General features: G+C 31.9%; 1 protein-coding gene across 2 annotated transcripts in view; it reads right to left on the bottom strand.

Annotated features, from left to right (window-relative positions):
• LOC134707928 (tetratricopeptide repeat protein 28-like) overlaps nt 1–18,841 on the bottom strand; it is a 28,117-nt gene extending 9,276 nt beyond the window's left edge. For both annotated transcript variants that reach the window (XM_063568098.1, XM_063568099.1), the window contains exons 1-17: nt 18,668–18,841; nt 15,843–15,958; nt 14,785–14,994; nt 14,385–14,562; nt 12,423–13,900; nt 10,921–11,858; nt 10,220–10,389; nt 8,355–8,579; nt 7,252–7,399; nt 6,517–6,689; nt 5,038–5,141; nt 4,414–4,639; nt 3,989–4,074; nt 1,869–2,026; nt 1,338–1,449; nt 934–999; nt 134–210 (exon numbers count right to left, since the gene is read on the bottom strand). In XM_063568098.1, coding sequence (XP_063424168.1) covers nt 134–210; nt 934–999; nt 1,338–1,449; nt 1,869–2,026; nt 3,989–4,074; nt 4,414–4,639; nt 5,038–5,141; nt 6,517–6,689; nt 7,252–7,399; nt 8,355–8,579; nt 10,220–10,389; nt 10,921–11,858; nt 12,423–13,900; nt 14,385–14,562; nt 14,785–14,994; nt 15,843–15,953 — 4,460 coding nt within the window. In that variant the 5' untranslated portion in view covers nt 15,954–15,958; nt 18,668–18,841. The remainder of the gene's footprint in view (nt 1–133; nt 211–933; nt 1,000–1,337; nt 1,450–1,868; nt 2,027–3,988; nt 4,075–4,413; nt 4,640–5,037; nt 5,142–6,516; nt 6,690–7,251; nt 7,400–8,354; nt 8,580–10,219; nt 10,390–10,920; nt 11,859–12,422; nt 13,901–14,384; nt 14,563–14,784; nt 14,995–15,842; nt 15,959–18,667) is intronic.
• Between the last annotated feature and the right edge of the window lie 6,246 nt (nt 18,842–25,087).

Genomic DNA, 25,087 nt, shown 5'->3' with positions numbered 1-25,087 from the left:
CATAGGCAATTATACCACATCTTCTTATATTTTTATAAAATAATAAAATCTAATATCTATGAACATTTGATTGTTCTTCAATTCATGACAATTGGATCCCTTGAAAATAAATGAATTCATAGTATGTAAATACCTTCTTGCCAACTTGATTTTCTCATCCATTTCCTCGGTTCTTTCTGCTCGACTCAGCCAAGGTGTGCTCATCCTCAACTTTATTATTGATATAAATTATACATTGCAATATTGCTGCATTATACAAATAAATATTTCCACAATAACATTGTTAATTTTTTTACATAAATAAGGCCGTTCATTTCTCATTTGAATTGTTTTACATTGTCTTATCGGGGCCTTTTATAGCTGACTATATGCGATATGGGCTTTGCTCATTGTTGAAGGCCGTACGGTGAGCTATAATTGTAAATGTTTGTGTCATTTTGGTCTTTTGTGGATAGTTTTCTCATTGGCAATCATACCACATCTTCTTTTTTATACCAGTATATAAAAAGAGACAAGCAAAATAAAAGAAACAGACAATTTTTGACTTGGCAAATTTCTTCAAATTTTGAAATTTCAATTTAATAATGTTAATTTTCTTTTCAGTCATATTTCTCAAAAATGATATTGCCCTAGATTTTATGTCTTTATATAATCTATATAACACGTGTGGAGCGTAAACTACTTTCTCTAGAGCATCTTATTATTGGGAAAGTTGATGCTTCTAAATCTTTAGTTTCTATGATATGCTTTGACATTGTTCTTCATATTTTCCTCATTTTTCTTTTGACCAATGTGCTGTGAGTGCTCTTATTGGACATTTTTTACAGTCCAATTATGGTCTTCTCTATTTGTTCTATAACTAATGATATTTTAACTTTTTCTCATTAAATGCAACAGTGCAGGAATTATTTTTTTTTAGTTACAAATACAAACCTGATTTCTGGGTAGAATCAGTGGCGTTAGTGATGGCAATTTTCCAGCTTCTATAAACTGAGAACTCTGGAAATAAAAATATAAAACTTTTAATACGGAAAATACATTGGATTTCTATTAATATTCTTCTTTAAATTTCATGACTCTGTGAAATGCTTATTCATTTCTTATTTGTTGGATTTTGCATGACTGAAAGTACTTGAGTAATTTTTTATAAAGCATAATGCATGAACATTTAGCAATTGTTTTATATTTTTCATTTTTGATAGAGATAAATCCTTCATGTTTATGATGTCTTCTTCATATCGTCACCAGAAAGCTTTGATACTGTCAGAAAAAGTATGTATCAAAGTCAAATAAAGATTTTGCAGAAATGCAATTTCCATTTTATGCAAGCGATCTACCTTAGAAATACTTGGCTTTCCTAATAGGTTGACATCTAATCTATACAATAGCACTTGACTCTTGTGTGCGCTTACAGCCAGGAAAAACTGTAGAACTGATGTCATAAGTCGTCTGAAAGGAATAATTTACATTGAAAATTATGTTTCAACAAAAACCATACAAGAATGGCAGATTTACTTTTTGTATGTGTGAAAATTCTTTGTCACTGTATCTTCTAGTGCTAGACTATTTTTTCTGAACTTATTTTTATTGTGCTTTTTATCTTCTTTTTCATTACTTATTGAGATAAAATTATAAAAATATGTCTCAATAACTCACCATGTCCTGAACACACCAACACACATTTCAGTGTTAAGTGAAACACAAATTGTATTTCAAAATTCTAATTTGGCAGAACATTTCTAGTTGATGAGACAATAACTACGAAATAAAGTGTGTTCAGGTACTTCTTCATCCCATATCAGATTAAAGTTTTTGATCAAGACTTAACCTATAACATTGAAATTATTGTAAAGGCGGTTAGACATTACCTGTATAATGGAGTCCTGTTGAAGTTAAGAATCATACCAATCTGATGAAAACCAGAGTTCATCAGCACTTTCCTGGCCTTAACATTTTGCCATAATGGGCGTACAGACAAGTCAGACACTTTTAGTTGTATCTCTGGTGCATGCTTTGTAATGGCAAGCTGCAAAGATTAAAATCTGGTTATTACTATACATTTGTATTGCAAGTGGAAATATGTAATAAAGTTGAATACAGTTCTTGACAATCATTTAATATTGATCAGCTATTATATGTTATTCAGGTCTCAGACAGGGTATATACTGTGACATTCCCGGCTTAGAGTTTATATCCCCTGAGCCGAAGGCGAAGGGGATATAAGCCTTAAGCCGGGAATGTCACAGTATATACCCTTTCTGAGACCTGAATTACACATATATTACGGATTACCCCTGACTTACTGTTATTTTACAGTGCAGGTTTTTGTTGACAACACATATATAAGTTGAACACCCCAACCTGATATGTTCGGCATACGTGAAGGATTTTTTAATTTGCTGTGAACATAATTTTATCGTGTATGTAATAATTTATAATAACACTTTTAACGTTAAATTTAAGTATTAAAAGTGTAAATTGCGTGACTTTGTATTAAATGTATTATTGACTGAAGCACGTCATTATTTTTCCTCTGTGAGCCTCTGACAAACCCATAGCTTTTGACTACGTCACATAGCAACCGGTTTTATGATGACGTTTTTGAGGTTCCAATTGGGGATAAAAACGTCGTATATACCCCGGCAGTTTCCCGAATATATATTGACATCTCTTTGTTGTTATCCAATCACAAACCTCGACACATTTGTAATCCGTAATATAGTGTAATACTTTGGGTTCAACATGCTTTAGTTAGAGATATAATAAAATAAGTTTTCTTTAGTAAGAGAAATAATAAAATAAGTTTTCTTTAGTTAGAGATATAATAAAATAAGTTTTCTTTAGTTGGAGATATAATAAAATAAGTTTTCTTTAGTTGGAGATATACTAAAATAAGTTTTCTTTAGTTAGAGATATAATAAAATAAGTTTTCTTTAGTTGGAGATATAATAAAATAAGTTTTCTTTAGTTAGAGATATGATAAAATAAGTTTTCAAAATGAACAACAATCACAATGGTGTCAATTCCATAAAAAGGGGGAGAGCTGATACTGATAGATGTTTAGTAGTACAAAAATGAACCTATAGGTCTTCTTGATATTTGATCTTTATTTTTGTAATTGAATTTATTAAATAAAAACCCATAAAAATTAACATCAAAGAAATCCTGTATAGTCCATTGGGTGTTTTTAAACTTTGAGCAATTAATTTTAATATTTCAACAATTAATGGTTATTTTTTTACATTGGATTTTAATCAGTGCATGAAGGAATTTTGTGTAATTAATTTACAAATCATAAAATTAAAAGTTCTCTACCATTACAAAGCAAAATGCCATAAAGATAGTGTGAACAAACCAAACTTATCAATACAAGTGTTCACACAGACTATCAATGATAAACAGATAAGATATCAATTTTCAACATATAGAAAAATTGTTTGGGAAAGCTCCCAATGAAGTATACAAAAGTATCTGCTTGTATGGCCTACTTGAAGTAAGCAACTCCATACCTCACAGGACAACACAGTGGAGATAACTCATTACCTTCCAGGTCAACAAAGTGGCAATAACTCATTACCTACCTGGACAACTAAGTGGAGATAACTCATTACCTACAAGGTCAACAAAGTGGAGATAACACATTACCTACCAGGACAAAAAAGTGGAGATAACTCATTACCTACAAGGTCAACAAAGTGGAGATAACACATTACCTACCAGGACAAAAAAGTGGAGATAACTCATTACCTACAAGGTCAACAAAGTGGAGATAACACATTACCTACCAGGACAAAAAAGTGGAGATAACTCATTACCTACCAGGTCAACAAAGTGGAGATGATTCATTTACTTACAGGTAAAAAAGGTGGAGATAACTCATTACCTACCAGGAGAACAAAGTGGAGATAATTCATTATCTACTGAGACAACAAAGTAGAGATAACGCATTACCTCCAGGAAAACAAGGTAGAGATAACTCATTACTTACCAGGTCAACAAAGAGTGATATTTGTTCCTGTGGTGCAGGTAGTATGTCATGTAAAGCTTGTGTACAGTCTTTGTCTTCTGATATATCTGAAAAAAAGTAATTTCAAAGAACTGTATTTCTATATTAGCTGTAACAACCTAAAGATATCCACATTATTATTTGAGGCAAAGGGTGCAAAATTATTATCAAGTTTGTAAGTAAAAAAAGAAAAATCTAATAACTATTTCTTATTTATCACATGTTTTAATCTGGTAAGCAAAATAAGAAAATCAACCAGTTTTACCATGGGACACAACTCCCAACTTAAATCACTTGATTTGATAGAAATGTTTGAAGAATTATTTATAAATTGACAGTTGCTTTCTTGCTTGCATATCAATAACTATACATTTGAAATAGTTCCAATTTTACGTATAAAGTTTTACCCATGATAGATCTAAGAGCGTCATAAACTGGGATCAGCAGGTCATCTTTATTCCAATGTGGGTAAACCACATATGGTTGCATAATATCTTCAGCTTTGGCTTGGAAATGGAATCCCAGCAATTTAAGTAAGTCAAGACCAGGTTTACTGTGTAGGAGGTTGTCCGTCACTAAACTAATCTGTCGATTGTTATCCTGGGTGTGTAGTCTCTTCAGTGCACTATCCAACTGGAAATAGAAGAATAAAACGGTGCAAAATATTCTTTTACAAATATCTAGTTTCTACTTATTTGAAAATAGACATATTTACACTTGTATGCAAATTTGTCTGACATTTTTTAAGTCACATAAGATCCTGCAAATTTAAAAAAAAAAAACAAGAAGTTTTTATCAATAATGAGCTATGCCATAAGTGCATGATATGCCCGACGCTTTTTTTAATGAATAAAGTTCCATAACTCCTCAATGTCATTTCAAAAATTTATAAAGAAAACTAAAGGAAGTTTATATTAATAAATATATAAACCAGTCACTAAAGTTTTATTGAAATTGCTGAAAGCTTTGGAGTTACTGTGCTAAAAATAGAAAAAACCTCTCAAACTCTAAATGTCAGTAACTTTACTTACCAAATCTATTAAGTCAGAAACAACCATTGGATGATATTTGTGGTCTTGTAATATTTCTCCCAGAATTCTCTGTACAGATGCTAAGTTTTCTTCTCTGGAAGGCACTATAATAAAATGTAAAACATTTGGATCAGAACTGGACTCATATTCATTTTGAAGATTTTTTTAATGTTTAAATAAAAAAAGTAAGAAGATTTGGTATTGCTGTCAATGAAACAATTCTCTACTAGAGATCAGATGATGTTGCAGTTAAAATTTAAAAAAATTGTAAGGGTTCCAACCTACTTTGCTGTAAATTGCAGGCTCAACAAAAATGAGGAAAAACATCAATAAAAATATTCCTCTTGATACTATCTTTTGATTGTAAGAAGCTTCTGTACAAGTTTGGTAAAAATCAGGATAGTTAATGAATCTAATAAATGTTTTGAAAACTTAACTGCAGACTGTATGTAATGTTAACTGGATGAAAATCTAAGTCCATTTAAAAGTAAAATACAGAAAAAATGGAGTTATCTTTTTACAAAATTTACTTCTGGATACTATCTTATGATCATAAATAAGCTTCTGTCCAAGTTTGGTACAAACCCAGGATAGTTTAAGAAAGTTATTAATATTTTAAAAACATGAACCACAGAGTGAATGTTATGTTTCCCCGCAGAAAAAACTAAGTCCATTTAAAAGTAAAATACGGAAAAAATGGATTTTTTTTTTACAAAATTTACTTCTGCATACTATCTTATGATCATAAACAAGCTTCTGTCCAAGTTTGGTACAAACCAAGGATAGTTTAAGAAAGTTATTAAAATTCTAAAAACTTTAACCACAGAGTGAATGTTATGTTTCCCCGCAGAAAAAACTAAGTCCATTTATAAGTAAAATACAGAAAAATGGAATTTTATTTTTACAAAATTTACTTCTGGATACTATCTTATGATCATAAACAAGCTTCTGTCCAAGTTTGGTAGAAATCCGTTTTAGTTTAAGAAAGTTATTAAAATTTCAAAAACTTTAACCACAGAGTGAATATTTGTGGACGCCGCCGCCGCCGACGGAATGTAGGATCGCTTAGTCTCGCTTTTTCAACTAAAGTCGAAGGCTCGACAAAAAAGGGTCAAAGCTTGTTGTCTGCTAGGTTTTCCTTTCGTTAACTGCTTTGTGTTTTCTTTCTTATTGGCATATATATATATATAGAGTTGATAATACATTTCTTTACAATATTTGCAAAAACTACTAAGTATACAGTGCCCCAAGGGATGTACTGTGCCCAAAGCTAATAATACCCTTTATCTGCATATTCAGAAATGACAAAATTTTTCAAGGGAATCCCCCAAAATGTCTTGAATAAAAAAAATGGATATGCACAATGGCTTTATATGGTTAAGATTCTGAGGTAATTTGAATACTTTCTATTAAAGAGTTTGTTTAGGAGAAGTTGGGGGTCAAAAATAAGTATCAACAAGATAACACAACAGCAATTACCTGATGGTATAAAGGTTTTCGGATTCAAGAATTCTTTTCCGCTTTTTTCCTCCACCATTTTCTCTGTTTGATCAAGTTTCTGGTCTAACATTGCATGTCGTATCTGTTTAAGGTTAATAGCAACATTTTTACCTATCAGCAGAAATGGACACCATGTTTGAATATCTGAATATCTGAGGAAAAAAAGAAATACTGCATTATTTTATACATTTAATGCAAAAAATTTAAAAACATGAAACCCTTGCATTGTATCATTTCACAAAGACTACTAGTATATATTATGAATTTTAAAAAGAAGCACATCTTATCGAAAACATTATACATTTGTACCTTTATATCAATAACAGTGTTACATATTTTCTTGTTATTAGATATAAGTAGATGTGGTATGAGTGCCAAGCCACAATTTGTATTAGTAAAAGTAAACCATTATAGGTCAAATTAAGTTCATATGTGGTTTTCTGTCCTTTAAAAAGCAATTCAAAACTACTTCCATGACTGGAGGAAACAAAATCTTACCTAGAGTAGTTTTTTAGACATCCTGCATGGCAAAATGTTTGAAAATTCAGAAATCATTGCATGCATTTATTATTGTTATTTTGACATGACAGACCAAATGTTAGCATTGTTGCTTTGTCAATGTCTGTTTTCAATTCATTAGAAAATGTGGACTTCGAGGATTGATGAAAAATTGTATTTCAAAGGATTTTTGATTTCTTGATTTCTTCAATATACCTTTCATCACTTTGGAGGAATCGCATGCCTGTGTACATAGCCTCTGTTACCAGACAGCCTTCTTGTAATTCAGTGTAAAATCTATAGAAAAACTTCTCTCTAGCAATATTTGGTGTCAACCAGGAACATGCAAGTACACATTGGGCTCCTAAAATATACACCAATAACATATAGAAAAACTTCTCCTGAGCAATCAAAAACAATCAAATAAATATTGCCCTCATCACACATGATTTACTCAACAACAAAAATTCCAAAATACTCATTAATCTAATCTAAAAAAAATATTCTGTAACGAAAAATGTCAGGTCTCTTAAATTATCTTAAAATTAACTATGTAAAATAATATTTCACGTTTTGTATGCATGTCTTCATTTTGTTCAAACCCAACATATGTTTTTCTGTCATATTTTCTATTTACCGGTATACATTCCCCCCCCCCCCCCCCCCCCAGTATTTGGAAATATGCAACAAAAGCTGTTTAAACCTAACCCCAAAATATATATTTAGCTAGGAATATCAAATTTGCTCAGAATAATTAATCAAATAATACCATTTAACATTTTTAACTATTATGGTTTTTTTATTTTGCTTACACATTGTTTTTGATATAATGAAGTTCTATACAACCCTCATACAAGTGAGAGGTTTCGCTAGCTACTAAGTACCAGGTATATAAACCAGGTTTAATCTTTTGTTTTCTTCCTAAGGAAATGCCTGTTCCAAGTCAGAAATATGACAGTAGTTTCTAATTCATTTGATGTGTTTTAGCTTTTGATTTTGCAATTTTATAAAGGTATGTTTGGAATTTTCCTTCGAGTTAGCTAATTTTGTTATTATACTATTTCAATCTTTGTACAATAATTTGATGGTTTGGACAGGTTTCTGATGTAGAGTTTGGTATGGTTTACTATATGTACGACTGTTGACTACTAATTACCTTTATGTACAGATTTCACTTTTTAAGAATTTGTAAAATATACACTTTAATTTCTTGATTGAAATTTTCAAAATCAAATTTGTTCCCTCTTTGTCTTTTGGTTTTCAAATATTTTTCTAATTGTCAATCCTACCATATCTTTTAATCAAATATAAACACTAACCTGCAGCTAGGAAAGCAGACGGCAAACTGTATCCCTGTTCAATCGTTTCTTCTGACCTGTTAGAGTTGTATCCAACATTTAACACAACAAGCTGAGCATTAAGTTTACAGGCTAAAATATCACTGGTTGTGACAATATATGAGTATTGCTGGGGAGGACCTGATTCTTGTCTTATCGGATTAGGTGTAAATGCAAGATATCCTTCTCTCCAACAACCAAATGTTGCTAAAATAAATTAAATAAATGTATTATTTGCTTATTTTCTTACCTGTAAGTTCAAGTTGGGAAAGAAAACAGAATGTCCAGTTTTGGGGGAAAGTAACCTAAATTCACATAAAACAGTTGCTTGATCACAAACTTTTGTGATAAAAAAATGGCAACTTTCTACTATTGATAATATAAGTAGTGTCAAAATATAAACCAAACTGTTGAATTGTAATTACCTATATATGAATAACTGTTGCATTCTTATTACATATATGTATGACTGTTTTTCAAAACAGAATTTTTTTATTATTTTAATATTCCCGCTTCCCGCATCCGAAAATGTAATCATGTCCATTTGCTGCACCTGTTTTTTTTGTAAATATTATATAAAGATGTCAACATTTGCTTTTAAAAGCACAGTATAAACTGTATATAACGATTTTAAACATTAAAGCATCCCACTACACTGTGAAAATATCTGTGAGAATATTTGTTTCAGCATGTAACCTATTTATCCAAAGTGGGAGTGCTCCGATATAAATTTATAACAGGGGAAATACCTGTAAAGAACAACAAATTGGTTTCTTTCCCCTTTACTTATATTCGCTATCAAAACATGTTCGTTGTTAGAATAAAGTACAACGAACTTCAAAAGGATTAGCCTTCAACTGCAATTATATTGTATTCTGGCGAAACAAAACTATCTATAGCCGCTGCATGTATATGCACCTGTCATGATTGATTGAGGGGTTTGTCGTTCAGCAGTTATCGTTTGTTGATGTTGTTCATTGGTATTTTCCTGTTAGGATATATAAATTAGATCGTTGGTTTTCCTGTTCGAAATTGTGTAAGCTAATAATTTTCGGGTCCTTTATAGCTTGATGTTTGGTCTGTATCAAAGCCCTGTGTGAAAGGCAGTACTTTGACCTGTGTTTGTTATTATCAGGTTGAGAACAACCCTCCCTCAGACAAGGGCTCATTTTACTGATGTAGAAAAGAAAAAAGAAATACCAAGGATTTGTATAGTTCTTCTATACAAAACCTTGGAAATTTTGTACTCAAAAAGAGGAGAGTTACATCATATTTTAAACAACTTTTTCTAAAAGAGGGGTCCACTTATTTTGAATAATATTACACTGTAATTAAAGTAAATGTGTTAATTTAACATGGTTAAAGTCCAGGAAAATTTCAAAATTCTTGGACATGTTTTGACCATTTAATACCAGATAGATATCTAGTTCTTTAAGAAAATATTAGCCCTTTTGTACAAACAGATATTTTATAACTTATATTGATCCCTCAAAAAACATGTAAAGACGGAGAATTGTCTCATTGTCAGTAACACATACATAGACCAGATTTAATTATTTCTTGGTGAACAGGAAAAAATACTTCAGAAATTAAAGAAATGTCAAAGTACAAGTGATAAATCGAGTTTTAATATTATCAGAACCTACTATTTTATTTTTACAAAAAAAATTATAACCGCTCGCCTTTACTTTTCAAGCTTCGCCTAAAAAATTTGCAAATTAAATATTTTTTTACTAAAATTTTCAAATCGCTCGCTCGCCCCCTATTTTGGAGTCCAAAAATCCATAGAACAAGAAATTAAATTGGTGTGGCCTTACCTATATGTATGACTATTTAATTCTAATTACCTATATGTATGACTGTTGAATTCTGTATTTCTTTGAGAAAAGCCTCCTTGGTAGCTTGTGAACCTGTTATAGGAGAAACATCTAACCAGGAACCTACAGCTGACAATTCTCTCTTGGCTGCCGGTAGACTGATACAAGATGGCTTCCATGGACTACCATGCAATATTGCACTGTAAAATTTCACATAGAAGTAAATCTATTAATGGATTATTTGCAACATCCAGTGGCAAATATTCAATGCATGCATTCCAAGAGTGGGTTAACATCATAATCAATATGTAATATTGTAGGTTTTGTAAACAGAGTCTAATTGGATAAAGGTAGAAATTTCGACTGCCATTAAAATAGAAAATACAATGAGTAAGCTTATTCTATCATTTCATTGATATATGTATTTTGGGTCCTCAATGCTCTTCAACTTTGTATTTGTTTGGCTTTTTAACTGTTTTGATCTGAGCATCACTGATGAGTCTTATGTAGATGAAACGCGCGTCTGGTGTATTAAATTATAATCCTGGTACCTTTGATAACTGTTGGACAATTAAGAGCTTAAAATATATTGCATAAATACATGTGTATTGGTCAAGACTTTATGTTGTCTTTTTTTGTTATATTTGGGTTTTTTTTGGTTGCTTTCTCATTCATTCAAACCAACACATCTACTTGAACTTATTTCAATTTATTTAAACACAATGTTTTACCTTTCTGGTAGTTGGGGATTTCCAATTACCAGACATCTTTCCCTGTCACTGATTTGCTGAAACTCCGTTACAGCACTAGAAGACGATGTTATGTCTGTTCCTGTAGAGGTGCAACTGGTAAGTGTAGAGTAGCTATGTAGACTCAGTAAAGCTTCGAGTGATGTTGGACTTCCTACACGGGATAAGAAATCGGCAGCCTTCAAAGCTGATTTTTCAGGAATTAGTGGTAAGTTCTGACTTGGAGATCGGGGAGACATTCTGTTACCCTCCAATGATAATTGGGTGTTTTCTTTTGACTGGTCCAATTTTTCTTCAAGTTCAGACTTAAGAGAAAGTTGTGTTGTGACTAACCGTGGGTTTGACACCTTACGTAGATCTAACATAAAGGATAAAGATGACTCAACATCATCTGCTGGAGTGGTAGCGTTGGACAATATGGTTTTGGTCAGATATTTATTCAAGCCTCCTTTTCTAACCTGAGATCTTAAGAAGTCTAGTTCATCTTGACTCTTTAAATAGTTAAGTTCGTTATTTACACATTTTTCCAACATTAATATGCTAGGCAATATGGTGATATGATGTCTAGTTGACAAATAATTTGAACTCCAATCCTGCAAGATGGTAAATGGGCAATGAAATAAATCTTTGTCTGGTATAATTACTAAGTTATTTCCTTTGTCTAACTTCATCAAAATATCCTCAACAGGTGCTATAAGCAAGTTAAAGAGTTTATGACATGGAGATTTATTAGAAGTACTCTCATTATTATTGTTTTGGTTATCTTTGTGGTCTTCAGACTTTCTTTCAGCTAGCATCAAATTTCTGTGTCTCTTTAAATTAAGTCTTTCTTCACTCAATGGAATTGCTCGATTTTCACAAGTTGTTTGCAAATTTTTCCAGTCAGCATTGCCTCTGATCTCTTTCAATAAAGTTTGTACCTAAAATGCAATAATAAAATTCATATTCAAGCAATTGGTACATGTACATATATCTTTAAAATAAAAAACAAATAAAGTATAAAAGTACTTTAATTCTCATAATAAAGCCTATATAAAATATTTATGTGTGTGTCCTTCCTCCAAACAAACCATATGTTTGACATAAAAAATCTGACCTACTGAGCCTGTTTCTACCGCTGAGGCAGAAATATATCATTGCAAATGGTGTCTGCTCCCCCCTTTCCCCCCCAAAACAAAATTGCATTAGATATCAATTTCAACATGTTCAAAGTATGAAAGGTCATGATTTTTTTCAACAAAATTTGGTGGGAGCCAAGGCTCAGTGTTGAATTGTTTACTTATTACACAGAGTGACTTTTATGGAGAGTTGTCATAGGCGAATCCAGGAGGGGGAGCCTTTTGTGGGAAAAATTTGTTTGATTATATAGCGCCCCCTCCCCTTTAGGTCAGTCAGTGCCCTCCCCTTATAAAAAGTTCTGGTTCCTCACATGGTTGTCTCATTGACATTTTCTTATTTCTATCAACATTGATTGAAAGACCCACCTGTTCTATCATGCCCTCATCCTCTTCCGCTCTCCCAGAATAGAATCTGACAACACCTTGACCAGGAAGTAAAACCCATATCAACAGTCTACTGGGTAGTAAGGAATAATATAAAACATTGGCATTCTGTTGGTTAACAATCCGGGTAATATGTTCTACGGAATCTAAATGTGGAGCAATCTGTGATCCTATATATCCTGGCATCTTTGTAATGTATCTCCTACGATATGCTTCTGCAAACTGTAAACATTCGTTTTTGTTACCCAGCTTGCTCAAAACACATTGCATCCCATCATAACATTCAGTCAATTGTTTTTCATAGTCGGGTGGACAATATGTATCTTCATCATGATGTTCTTTAATCTTTGTCTCATAGAATGGAATCAGGGATTCAAAATATTGCCGAGCTTGTTCAATATCCTTAAGCTGTGTGGAATGTTGTTGTATGCATGCTATGTTATACTGACATATTTTAAGTATATCATAATATTCCATATCATCAGCAAGATCATATGCTTGTTCATAGAAAAATAAACTATGCTGATATCTTTTCATCTCTCTGTAAACATTGCCAGTTTTACATAAAGCTGTAGCTCTGCTTCTGTAGTCTGTTCGAATGGCAGCATTCAGCATCTGCTCATACACTTCAATGGCCTTTTCATAATCTTCCTTCATGAGGTATGTGTCAGCTAACATCTCACATGCCATAACAGTCATCTTTGTGTCTTTAAAACGCTTTGCCATGGATATATACTGCTCATGATATGTTATACACAGCTTCCAGTTTCTCAATGCGCCATAAACACTACCTAAACATCCATAAGCCTGGGCCATTCCTTTTCGATCTTTATTGCGTTTAGAAGATTGTAAATACAAATTATAGTTTTTCATAGCTTCATCATAGTTTCCAAGGATTTCATTCAACATGCCTGTATTGTGGTATGACTCTGATTTTATTCGACCTTCAAGTTTAAATTGTTCTAACAAGGATATATACTTTCTGGCATGATGTTCTGCATGATGCATCTGTCCGATTGTTTTATAAGCAATACTTAGATTGAGACGCAAACCACACTGGAGTTCTTTTGTCCAGAAATCTGGGAGTTCTCTCTGTGACCCAGCCTCCTCTTCAAGCTCCGCCTCTAATTGTAATAATTTTTCATAGAATACTATAGCCTGATGAGTGTCTCTGTTTTCCAGATAAAGAGTTGCAATGTTCACCAGCGACTTTGTCTGGTATATTTGTTCATGAGTGGCAATTGCAGTGGACAGACATTCCTGGTATATAGAAATGGCCTGTTCATTATGTTTACAAGCAGAGTGGGCATTGGCTAAAGTCAATAAAATCCTCATTGTTATTCCTTTCTGATTTGTTTGAAACTTCTGAGCTGCTTCCAAAATCGTTATACAGAAGTCATATCTTTTAGCTTGGAAAAGATGTACACCAATTTCACTTAACTTTTTGTAACTGTCCATTTCTGTAAAAAGAAAACATGCAACTGATAAAACTATTAATGTTAAGGGATGTAAAATTAGTTCACACTAAATTACAATCTCATTTTCATGACTGAACTGCCATTGGATGACCAGAGGTCATTTGGGACAACCTGTCATGGTCATTGTGACCTTAAACATTTGTTTTGTGAGGGTTTTTTTTTTTATTTGCCAAGAATTGTAGGACTTGTTTTTGTCTCGCGCTTAAACGTATTGGATTAGGGTATAAGGTAAAAGTTAAATCAATTGGGAAATCCTAGGTACAAAAAAATATAATTTGTATTTTGTTTTGCCAAATATACATGATATATATGTAATTGTCAATTTTTTTCTAATATGTCATTTTCAAGAGCAAATATTACTTTACAAGTACCAGTCTTTAACCATTACTAATGCAATCGTAAATATTAAATACATTTGTATTTCACCCTCCAAAAAACATTTTGAAAATTTTTGAAATATATTTACCTTCTAGTTTTTCTAAAACATCTTTTGGAATATGACATATATGTTCAGCAACTTCTGCAATGTGGTCTGTTAGGTCATCAGCATTGTCAGGGTCAAGGTCAAGTGCAGTCAAAAATGCTGAGACAGCATCTCTATAATTGTTAACTTGGCATAAAGTCAAGCCATAAAGTCTGTATGCCTGTAAAGAAATTAATTTCATGTTTATTTAATCAGAATTTTTTTATGTGATAATGCAACTTCATACAGTATATGGCAAAATGAAAATTAAGACAATTACCTCCCTTTAACAGAAATTTTACTAATACAAACATTTTTCAATATCAAATATTTATCATTTATAGTCTAAATCAAGTTTTTTTTAAGATTTTACTATATACATGTTAATTAAGCAAAATCAAACCTCTGGGTTGTCAGGTTCTATGTTTATTGAATTCTCTGCATCCTTCAATGCCATAGAGTTATCTCCCATGTCTAGAAAAGCTTTAGTTCTTGCAAATAAAACCTCCATGTTTTTATCATCAATTTCCAAAGCTTCATTGTAACGTTTTATGGCTACAGTAAAGTCTTGTAATTGCATAGCTTGGTCTCCCATTTCCCGAAGTGATTTAATCTGAAATAAAAAAAAATCAACAGAAATTAAGCAATTGGATCAGATTGAAGTATTTAATTCTTTATCTGATTTTTTGTTGATATTTGACAATGATATATCTGTAAATGGCAATTTATACAATAAAAAACAACCTTACATTGGTTGTCATTAGAAGTAAATTCATATTCATGAAAACCATGACATTCATAGTGTTTCATAGAATTTGCCCTTAGCAATCATACTATATATATACACTATCAATTTGAAATTGAAAGAATATTATCATCAAGTTATTGACCCTAGATGGATTTAGCAATTTTTATGTCCTTTTTGGTAATACAGCTCTTCAACTTGTTTTTTCGCTTCTTATATATCCTTTGCTTTGTGTTTCTTATAAAGGTAAATCAAGAAAAGCGATTCAGATGCATGAAATTTTATTACCGGTACATGTCATTTTCATTTTTTGTTCTCCATCAATCTGACAATTTTTTTTATTACATATAATTTCTATATATCTTTTAGTACTACATGTAAGTCACTTTATGGATATTAATATAGTTGGTGACATAAACTTGAATCAGACTGTGTTATGTTAATAAGGAATCAATTAGACTGACAGAATTAATGTGTTAAATGCCACTTGCAGCACTCTTTGCTTTATCAAGGGTCCCATGTATTATTTAAGGAGGAGGCAAGTCCACAAAGAGAGAATCATGATCTTTGATAGAAAACAATGTTGTACATGTCAGGAAGAAATTTCAAACTCACAAACTCAGCTTTGGCAGGCTAGTGAACGCTATAGGTTACCAGTCTGTAAGATTTAACAGTTGAGGGGTGAGTGTTTAAAAAATGGCTGAGATTAAATTTACCTCATTGATTTCCTCCACTTCAGAAATAGGTTCACTGCCCTCAGCCAAGCTAGGCATACTAAAGCTATGGCTGAGGGTGGCTGTAAAGTGTGATTGCATCTGTCTGTCCATTATTTCTAAAAAATAAGATATAAAATCAATTCCATTGAAAGAGCTCTTATATTACATTTGTATTATGCACCTTGAACTAATAATGAAAAATTAAGGAGATTATAGCATGATTTCTAATAACTCAAGTATCCATGAAAGATCAAGTCATTTTGAATTGTCATGGAATGAAGTTCCTTCATATTAATAATAAGTTTCAACTTGACAAGTGGAGTAAATATTCTGTAATATTATTTCCATTGGAACAAATATTACAGTATTTGTTCCCCCCTTAATACGAAATAAAAGGGTATATAATATCTGTTTCAACAGGAACAGATACATGTACTACATGTATGACATTGTTTATAACAAATATTCCAGTAGAGTCTGAACTTCTGTAAGGTGGAATAAATATACACTAGTAATTTTGGGGCCCTTTATAGCTTGTTGTTCGGTGTGAGCCAAGGCTCCGTGTTGAAGGCCGTATTTTAACCTATAATGATTTACTTTTTAAATTGTTATTTGGATGGAGAGTTGTCTCATTGGCACTCACACCACATCTTCCTATATCTATTTGGAGCCCTGCCAAGTTTTCTAGACCTTTACAAAATTTAAATGGCTGACATTGTATCAAACCGAAAAGCTCAATCCTCCTAGTTATTAGATGTGTTTTTCTGTACTCAGAGTAAGTTTTGATTAGTTAAAACAATCATTTAAGATTAAATTCCAAATTAACCTTAAACAGTTTTTATAAAAAAATTCTCTATCATGAGGGTCATAAATGTGGGTACCTTCATGACAAATAACGGTAAACATTCTTGCCAAAGGATTTGAACAGTAATAATTAATGGTACACGACAATAAAATGTACACTTTCTTTTAGACAATAAAAATATTCAACTGATTTTGATGATTCACAATATTTTTTTTCAAAATCAACGGTGACAATAATTATTTTGAACCTCTGACAATAAGAATATTTTGACAGATATGCCCATTACAGGTATTTTTTTTTTTATCAATTTGACACTAAAAGTAGCGGAAAATTACCCTTTAATGCCTGATGGTAAGGGCATTACTACCCCACTTACATAGGCAACACCTGAAAGTGAAGCATATAACTAAATATGTTGGTCACTTGACAAACTTTTTAATTTTAGGCACAAAGTACACACTCTTGTAGCGAAGCAGTGAAATATCACTAGTGTTTAATCAATGAATACATGAGCGACTGTGACAAGGGGACAAACTAAGGCTTATATCATACAGGGCTGCCAAGTCTCACGAATTTAGCTTGAGACTCGCATATGTTCATGCTTTCTTGGTGACATTTTACTTTGATCTATTGTTTTTTCTCTTTGATCTTTTCAATTTTGGCCAAATCTCACGTATTTGCTTCATCCAAAAGTTGGCAGGTTCTGATCATATATTAGTCCAAATAATTATGACGTCTTGGAAGGCTATTTTAAATGTAAGTCGTCAAAGAAAAAAATTATAAATAGCCTTTCAAGATGTCATAATTATTTGGACTAATTAAGAAATAATTCATGGAAGCCATAGATTGTTGGAATTTTACACATGGCCTGGGCCTTGATATTCAAATTTTATCCTGAGCGTTAGTGAGGGATAAAATAATAAGGAATATCACGGCCCAGGCCATGTGTACATTTCCAACAATCTATGGCTTCCATGAATTATTTCGATTCTAATACGACAAATATAGTCATTAAAAAACTGAAGTGAGGTTGGGTATGCTGTGGGTGTGGCTGTTCTTTTTTACTGCCTGTTAGATAAAGCTCAAATATCTTTATAAATATGTAGCTTGCGTAGGTCATTTCGTGAATAAATGCTAGAAAAAAACTTTAATTCTTTAAATTCTCAACCCCAACATTTGCCATGTTTTTCTCATAAGCTGCCGTCACAAATCAAAAGTTGACATTTTGTAACTAAGGAGCCCCCATGTTGACTTGCTGAAATGAGTAAATATGTGAATTATGCAATAGAATAGAAAATAAAACGAAACCTACATGTACCTCAAAAATCAGTTTTAATACAATATCATACCAATTCCGATGGTTCATGTAACAGAAAACTTTCAACTTTAGAGGTTTCATTTGTATGACGTCATGTTTAGAAATGACTTAAATGCGCCAAAAAGATTAATAGATTTTCACGGAATTTTATTTTATTTTTATTTTGTTGATTTCCTCGAGCTCTTGTGGGTTACTTCTTTTTGTTATGCATACGAATAAGAATAAAAGTTATTTTGTCTTTTTTTATAGCACTTTTTAAAACAATAAAATCAGCAAAGGGTTTGCTAATCGGTTCCAATACACCTTATCGCTATTACTATTAGCCTACTCAGCCGGCCGACCCAGCCGCTTGACCTTTTGAAGCACACAACAATCACTTTTCCATTGTGGCGTCAGGTGTTTTGTTTTATGACGTCAAAATTTTGCGGGAACCTGTGTGATATCCAGTAATGGCGGACAAATAGTGATAAGGTGTATACATGTAGATTTACGTGGGAAGTATATTGTAACAGCCATTATTATGTTTATCTCTGAGTCTGCACTAAGTATATGCTATCGAGAATTTTTTCACATTGTTGTTTACAAAGCTAAAGAAGCACGTCATATTAGAATCATATGAATGTTGTATATGAAAGCTGTAGAGTGTAGTAGACCTGTCTGTACAAATTTTCAATAATATAAAAAAAGAAGATATGCATGTACCTTTTCAACTAAATGTACAATGACATCATGGTAAGACAAATGCAAATGTCACAGAAGTGTTGAATTTTCATGATTTGTCACGAATTTGAACTAAATGTATCATTGCTGTCAATCAAAACTCCTATGCCAGTGCTTTGGATCTCTTTCGACAGCACCGGAAGTGATCGTAACTATACACATTCAATTTCAGTATATCCTACTACCAATAAAAATTTACGATACGAGATATAGACCAACGCACTAAATTACAAACAACGATCTCAATTCAATTCTATTCAATTCAAAGTTTTATTTAGAGTCGATATTCAATAAACTACATAACACAAGCTCTAGTGAGCTTTTCAAATCGACTTAAAAACAAAATACAATACACACACACAATACAATACACAGTATTACACACATATGTATGATACAAAAGAGTCATGAAAACAACACAATTCTAAACATATAATGCATAGTAAGATACCATAATGACATATATAAGTTAAAAGTATATAGTACACTTAAAATATAGCACAAGTTAATAATAAGATTGCACAAATTAGATAGTTACACAGAAAATAAAAATTAAACAGTTTTAAACACTAAATGCATGCACTGCACTGGCATGAGCTGTTACTTGAATCCCATGTCTGTACCAATTTTTTGAATCGGTCAAAAGATGTTTCCACTCGACAATGGTTCGGTAGCTCATTCCAGATTTGTGCAGCATTATAGCGAAACGATCTTAAGCCATACTTAGTAGTTCGAACTCTTGGGAGTACTGCTGTTTCCTGTAATCTTATATCATACTTATTAATTTTTATATCAATTAAATCATGAAGGTAGCTCGGACTTTTTTGGTGAATTATTTTAAATGTTTCTATTGCAATTGTTTTTATTCTTCATATTTTTAAAGATGATAATTTAGATTTTTCTAGTAATTTTTCGTAAGGAATATCATAATCTTCATAAATGAATCTTAGAGCTCTTTCTTGAATTTTTTCCATTTTAAAAGATTTTTTTTCACTACAGTAGTGCCAAATTACTGGACAATAGTTAAAGTTCGAAAGTATGAATGAGTAATATGCTGTTAACCTACCTAGCCTGTTTAAATATTTACCCATACGTTTTAGAGTATTTAATTGTCTTAATTGATGCCTTTTTACATATTTCAGAAATATGATTGTTAAAATTTAAGTCCGAATCTATAGTTATTCCAAGAAGTTTAACATTTTCCTCACAAGAAATTTTGTTTCAATTTAAATTAAATATTAAATTATGTTTATTTGTTTTTTTTCCCAATGGCTATAGCCTGGAATTTGTCAGGATTAGCCTTCATTAAATTTGAAGAAAACCAGTTTATTAGATTTAAACTATCAGTTTCTAAACTTTCAACAACTTTATCTAAATTATGATCACTGTATGATACAGTGTTGTCATCAGCATAATTATAAATGCAGGAGCGGATTTAGGCGGGGGCGTGGCGGGCGTGCGCCCCCCCCCTAAAATTTGCAAAGCATGGGTTTACTCCAACATATTTAAGTATCAGAAGAGACCATTACATCTTTTTTATCATTCAAAGTATATAAAACAGTCAGTTTAACAGAATCAACGTGATTACTAATCAACTGACCTACGCTTTATTAAATGTCTATACATTATTTCAAAGGAAAGTGTCAAATGCGGAGCTGCGTTTGATGACAAATATAATAGGTTTTTTTAGCAGTTAAAGTAAAAACTAATGTTACATTGTATTTCCGGTTTTTATAATAAATTTCTTTGATAATCGAAGTTCCAAAACATCCCTTATACTCACTTTCACAATCACAGTGTAGATACTATTCTGTACGCTTTCCGGAAGTCGCGATTTTCGAAGCGAGAACTTTTTGGATCACATTTTAAATTTGTCGGATATACTATATTAAACGGTAAGATGTTCATCTGTACATTGCTTAATGATTAATTCAGCTGACATCGATATTCATAAATGGTTTATAATTAAATTTAGCACATTCATTATTCGTATCTTTAACTTAATCAAGAGATTTTCAAGTGCATCACTAAGGAAAATCAGTCGGTGAACCTAAAAACAATCTTTGTGCACCCTTACTGTACAAATTAACGTAAAACCCAGACTTAATTAACTAAATAAAGTATATTTTAAGTGGTGGTAAAAGTTTCAGCCAGATCTTTGAAGCCAGAAATAAGGAAATTACACTTGTTTGAATTTCTCACTGTACGATCAGTCTCGCTTGTATATTTTGAAACTGTATGATCAGTCGTTATTTCACTGTATTCTAGTGGTGATTTCAAAGTTATTTACGATACATTAGAAGGGGGCAATTTTTATAAATAACACAAATATATTTCAATAAATTCACATCCTGAAAACTTATGAATCATGTTCAAGCTTGATAGGGTGTACTCGACTTACTTCATTAAGTATAAGGATGTTTGAATGTTGCTGAAATAAGAGGAAGTTTTGTTTGTTTATATAAGTTCCAGAAATGTCCTCCGTTATACTTAAAATTGTACAAACACACAGATTCAATTGTAATACAAACATTCGAGGCCGTACTGTAGCCTATAATTGATCACAGTTCCTTCACTTTGTTTTGGATGTAGATCTGTCTCTTTGACACGCAATTGTACACCTCTTTGTAAAGCTGTGGTTTATAGTGATAATGAAGTCCGTCTTTCCGTTCGTCCGTTGGACCAGTGCAACATGTTTCGCGGTTTTGTAAGCGCATCTCCTATAAACCACTTAATATACATTAGGGTTTTCAGACATTTTTAAATGGAGAGGGTGTCCAATCCAGGAGAATAGAGGATTACAAATATATGTTCACATACAAATGCATTGAAAGTTAAAAATGAGTTTCAAACCGCCGGATCCCAAATGTCAATAAAAGACCCCGAAATGACAATGTTAAACAAAAGAAAATTTACGGCCTTATTTATATAAAAAAAAAAGGAATATTTTGAATTTTATTAAAAATCTTTTATGGGGTTTCTTTGTATAAGATACGGACTTTAACATTGCATTATATGGGGGCACCCAGCAGGTATTTCCAACCGTCACCCCAAAAACCAATTGTTAAACTTTTCTAAAATTGCTCCATTTTTAATCAATTAATGTATTATGGACCTTCTATTTCGATTTTTTGGTTAAAATATTTTTGATGTTTCTATATCTAAAATACGGACTTTGTCAACCTTGTATTGGGCGTACATATTTTATATCCACAACTTCCTTCAGACACTTGTCATAACTTAATGAATCTTTTTCAGATTCCTTATCATTTAATTAAATTGTGCACCTCTTTTTTTTATTTTTCGAAAATTCAGCAGTTTTCTAGTTCCATGATAAGGACTTTTCCACAACTTTATTGGGTGATACCAATTTACTATACGCAACTTTCAAAAACTTACCATATATTAATAAAACTTCCACATATTCGTTATTGAATGATGCCCCTGTGCACCTATAATTTAGTTTTTTTGGTGGACTATTTTTTTTCCAAAACATGGACTATAGAAGTGGCGGGATATAATTTCGTCAATTCTTTGCTCAATACTTAAAGTTTTTAAACAAAGCTTTCTCTTTCTATTTTTTGTCATTTTAAAAGAGAAAAGCTTGATGTATTTTATCACCAATTGGTCAACGGCAGACGGTGTAAATAGTCTTTAAAAATGTAATAGTTAAACAGATTACTGCAACGACACACTAATAAAAAGTCCACAAGCGAATCATGTATCGCTTTTTAGGTATTTGATTTTAAATAAGACTGACGGAACAAAATATAATTATTTTGCCGTCTACAAAAATCATCAGAAATATATTTGTATTGTCTGATGAAAGAAATTACACGTTATAGTTCCATGGACACAATCATAATATCACTTAGACACGTATATACCTTCAAATTGCCTTTGTTTTTTTTTTCTTCAAAATCACGACTGGTCATACAGACAAAAAATATGAAATCGCTACTAGAATACAGTTACTTTTAGACTGATCGTACAGTAATTTATTTTGGGATCCTCACGGAAAGCATATTTTTTATTTGAAATACGAACATTCTACTTATATACGGTAAGAATATTGAAACAGTATATATTTAACTGTAAACTGATTCAAATATTTGCAATAAAAGATCATTTGCTTTGTACTACGGGAGCAAAATTGTCCATCGATTCCACTTTTTTCTATGAAGTTGGTGTGATGCACACGTATATTTTATATTCTACTGCATGTTTTTGTTACAATTACTAATATTTATGATGCTATACGTACATTTAAGATGTGCAAAACACTTTATAGATATAGGAGCGAACAAATGATGAGAAAATGCACCAAAACAAAACCGTTCTGTTAGCCAGTTTGAAATTCTCGCTTCGAAAATCGCGACTTCCGGATAGCGTACAGAATAGTATCTACACTGTGACAATGTCATCATGACTGCAAAACCAACTTGCACAAATTAGAAAGTCAAAAACAGAATCTGATTTGGACAATGAAAAGCTAGTTTTTATTATAGATAACACGAAAAAAGATGCGGAAAAAGTAAAGTGTAATGCCAGAGAAAGAATTGAAGAAAAAGATGCAGTCATCAAGGACTTACAAGATAGGATACAGTCCTTCTTATATGACTGTGAAGGTAACCCCATTCAGCCATGGATTAAAAAACAAAACGCAAGGCAAAATCAACAAAGTGAAAACAACAAGAAATGCAGTAAATCAACAAAACAATACAAATGTTTCAAACATTCCACTGCGAGAGAGTACACAAAATCTTATTAGCCCTACAGAAAAAGTTGCTCAACCTAACTCAAACTCTCACATGGCAAATAAGAAAACTAATGACGTCATCATTGAAAAAATCAACACAGATGTCATCTTCATGCATGATTCTATTTGTCGTTTTGTGGATATTGATAGGCTTCTTTTAAGATCAGGAAAAGAAGGTATGAGATTTACAACCTACACAATTGGAGATGCTTTAGGACAAGTAGACATGGTCTCCTATGCAGAGACAATCATTATACATGTAGGAATCAATAACCTGAAAAATGAATCAGCAGAAGAAGCATTTTGTAAATATACTGACTTAATAGAAAAGGCCTTACAAAAGTCAGAATCAGTAGTTATTTCACTGGTGTTGCCTTCACAAATAGAAAGGCTTAATGTAAAAATCAAAGAATTTAATGAGAGAATTCTGTACAAATATGACACAGCTGATAAGATAAAAGTTTGTAGAAATAGCAACTTCATTTCAAATGGTAATGTGGTGAAAAAGTTCTATTGGGATTCATTTAGACTTAACAAATTTGAAGGAGTTCGTGTTTTAGCTGGGAACCTAAGAAACACTTTATTCCCACGAACCAGGAACCAGGTTCCACATTCACAAAACAATCTAAATGTGAATTCATACAGAGAATCTCAAAAAGACACAATCAGCAATAGAAATGATTACAAGTATCAGTACAATACACCCAACAGAAAGAGCAGTAATCGAAGTGATCAAGGACAAAACTTTGAAACTCCAGCAGGAAACACCTATCAAGGGCCAACCAACACGTACTATGACAGAAAGCTAGCAGATAGTATTGCATCAGCAGTAGCCAGCGTTTTTCATCAGTATCATGAATTTGGATCCTAGAAAAATAAACATAATGTACAAAATGTAGACTATAACAGAATTTATTATTTGTTTACCTATAATTAAAATATGCATTTTGGTATATATATATTAAGAATTCATTATTGGTTCTAATTATTATTATTATTGTCATATAAAGCTTCTGTAGAAGTGATATTTCTCAGTATTTACTATTAGTATGTAGATTAGGGATAAATTTAGCCAAGGATGGCAAAAGACAGTTTTGTAATACATTTCTAATACTTACACTTTATCATAGTTTTAAAAATACTTGCATTTAAAGTAACTTTCCAGCTTGTATGCTAGTAGAGGGCAAGCACTTTTATTTAATTTCACATATTATAATCAAAGCTGGATAAAGGCAAATAATTTAAGCAAGTAAGATTTTAGAATTGAAAATAATTAAACAGTGAGAGTATTTCTCTATTTTATTTTTCACTTTAATTTCTCTCTCTATCTGTTTTACAGTTCACCGACCCCTGTGCATTTTGAATGGTTAATTCAAATTAAATTTTCATCATGTGTATAAAAGTTTCAAAGCAATTATCTATCAGCTCTTGGAATGTTAATGGATTATTTAAAAGAATAAGTGGTAACAGAGTTTGTAAACTAGATGATGCTAATATTTGTCATATTATGACTGCTGACATTATTGGTCTTTCAGAAACTCATATTCCCGCCAATGAGATTTTAAACTATGATGGTTATAAATGTTTTGTAAACTGTAGATCGTCTGATTCAAATAAAGTTAGAGGTGGTTTAGCTACATTTT

This window comes from Mytilus trossulus, chromosome 2 (assembly GCF_036588685.1).
Source record: "Mytilus trossulus isolate FHL-02 chromosome 2, PNRI_Mtr1.1.1.hap1, whole genome shotgun sequence".
Classification (NCBI taxonomy): domain Eukaryota; kingdom Metazoa; phylum Mollusca; class Bivalvia; order Mytilida; family Mytilidae; genus Mytilus; species Mytilus trossulus.
The sequence above is the reverse complement of the archived record's forward strand: the minus strand, read 5'-3'. Positions and strand labels throughout refer to the sequence as shown.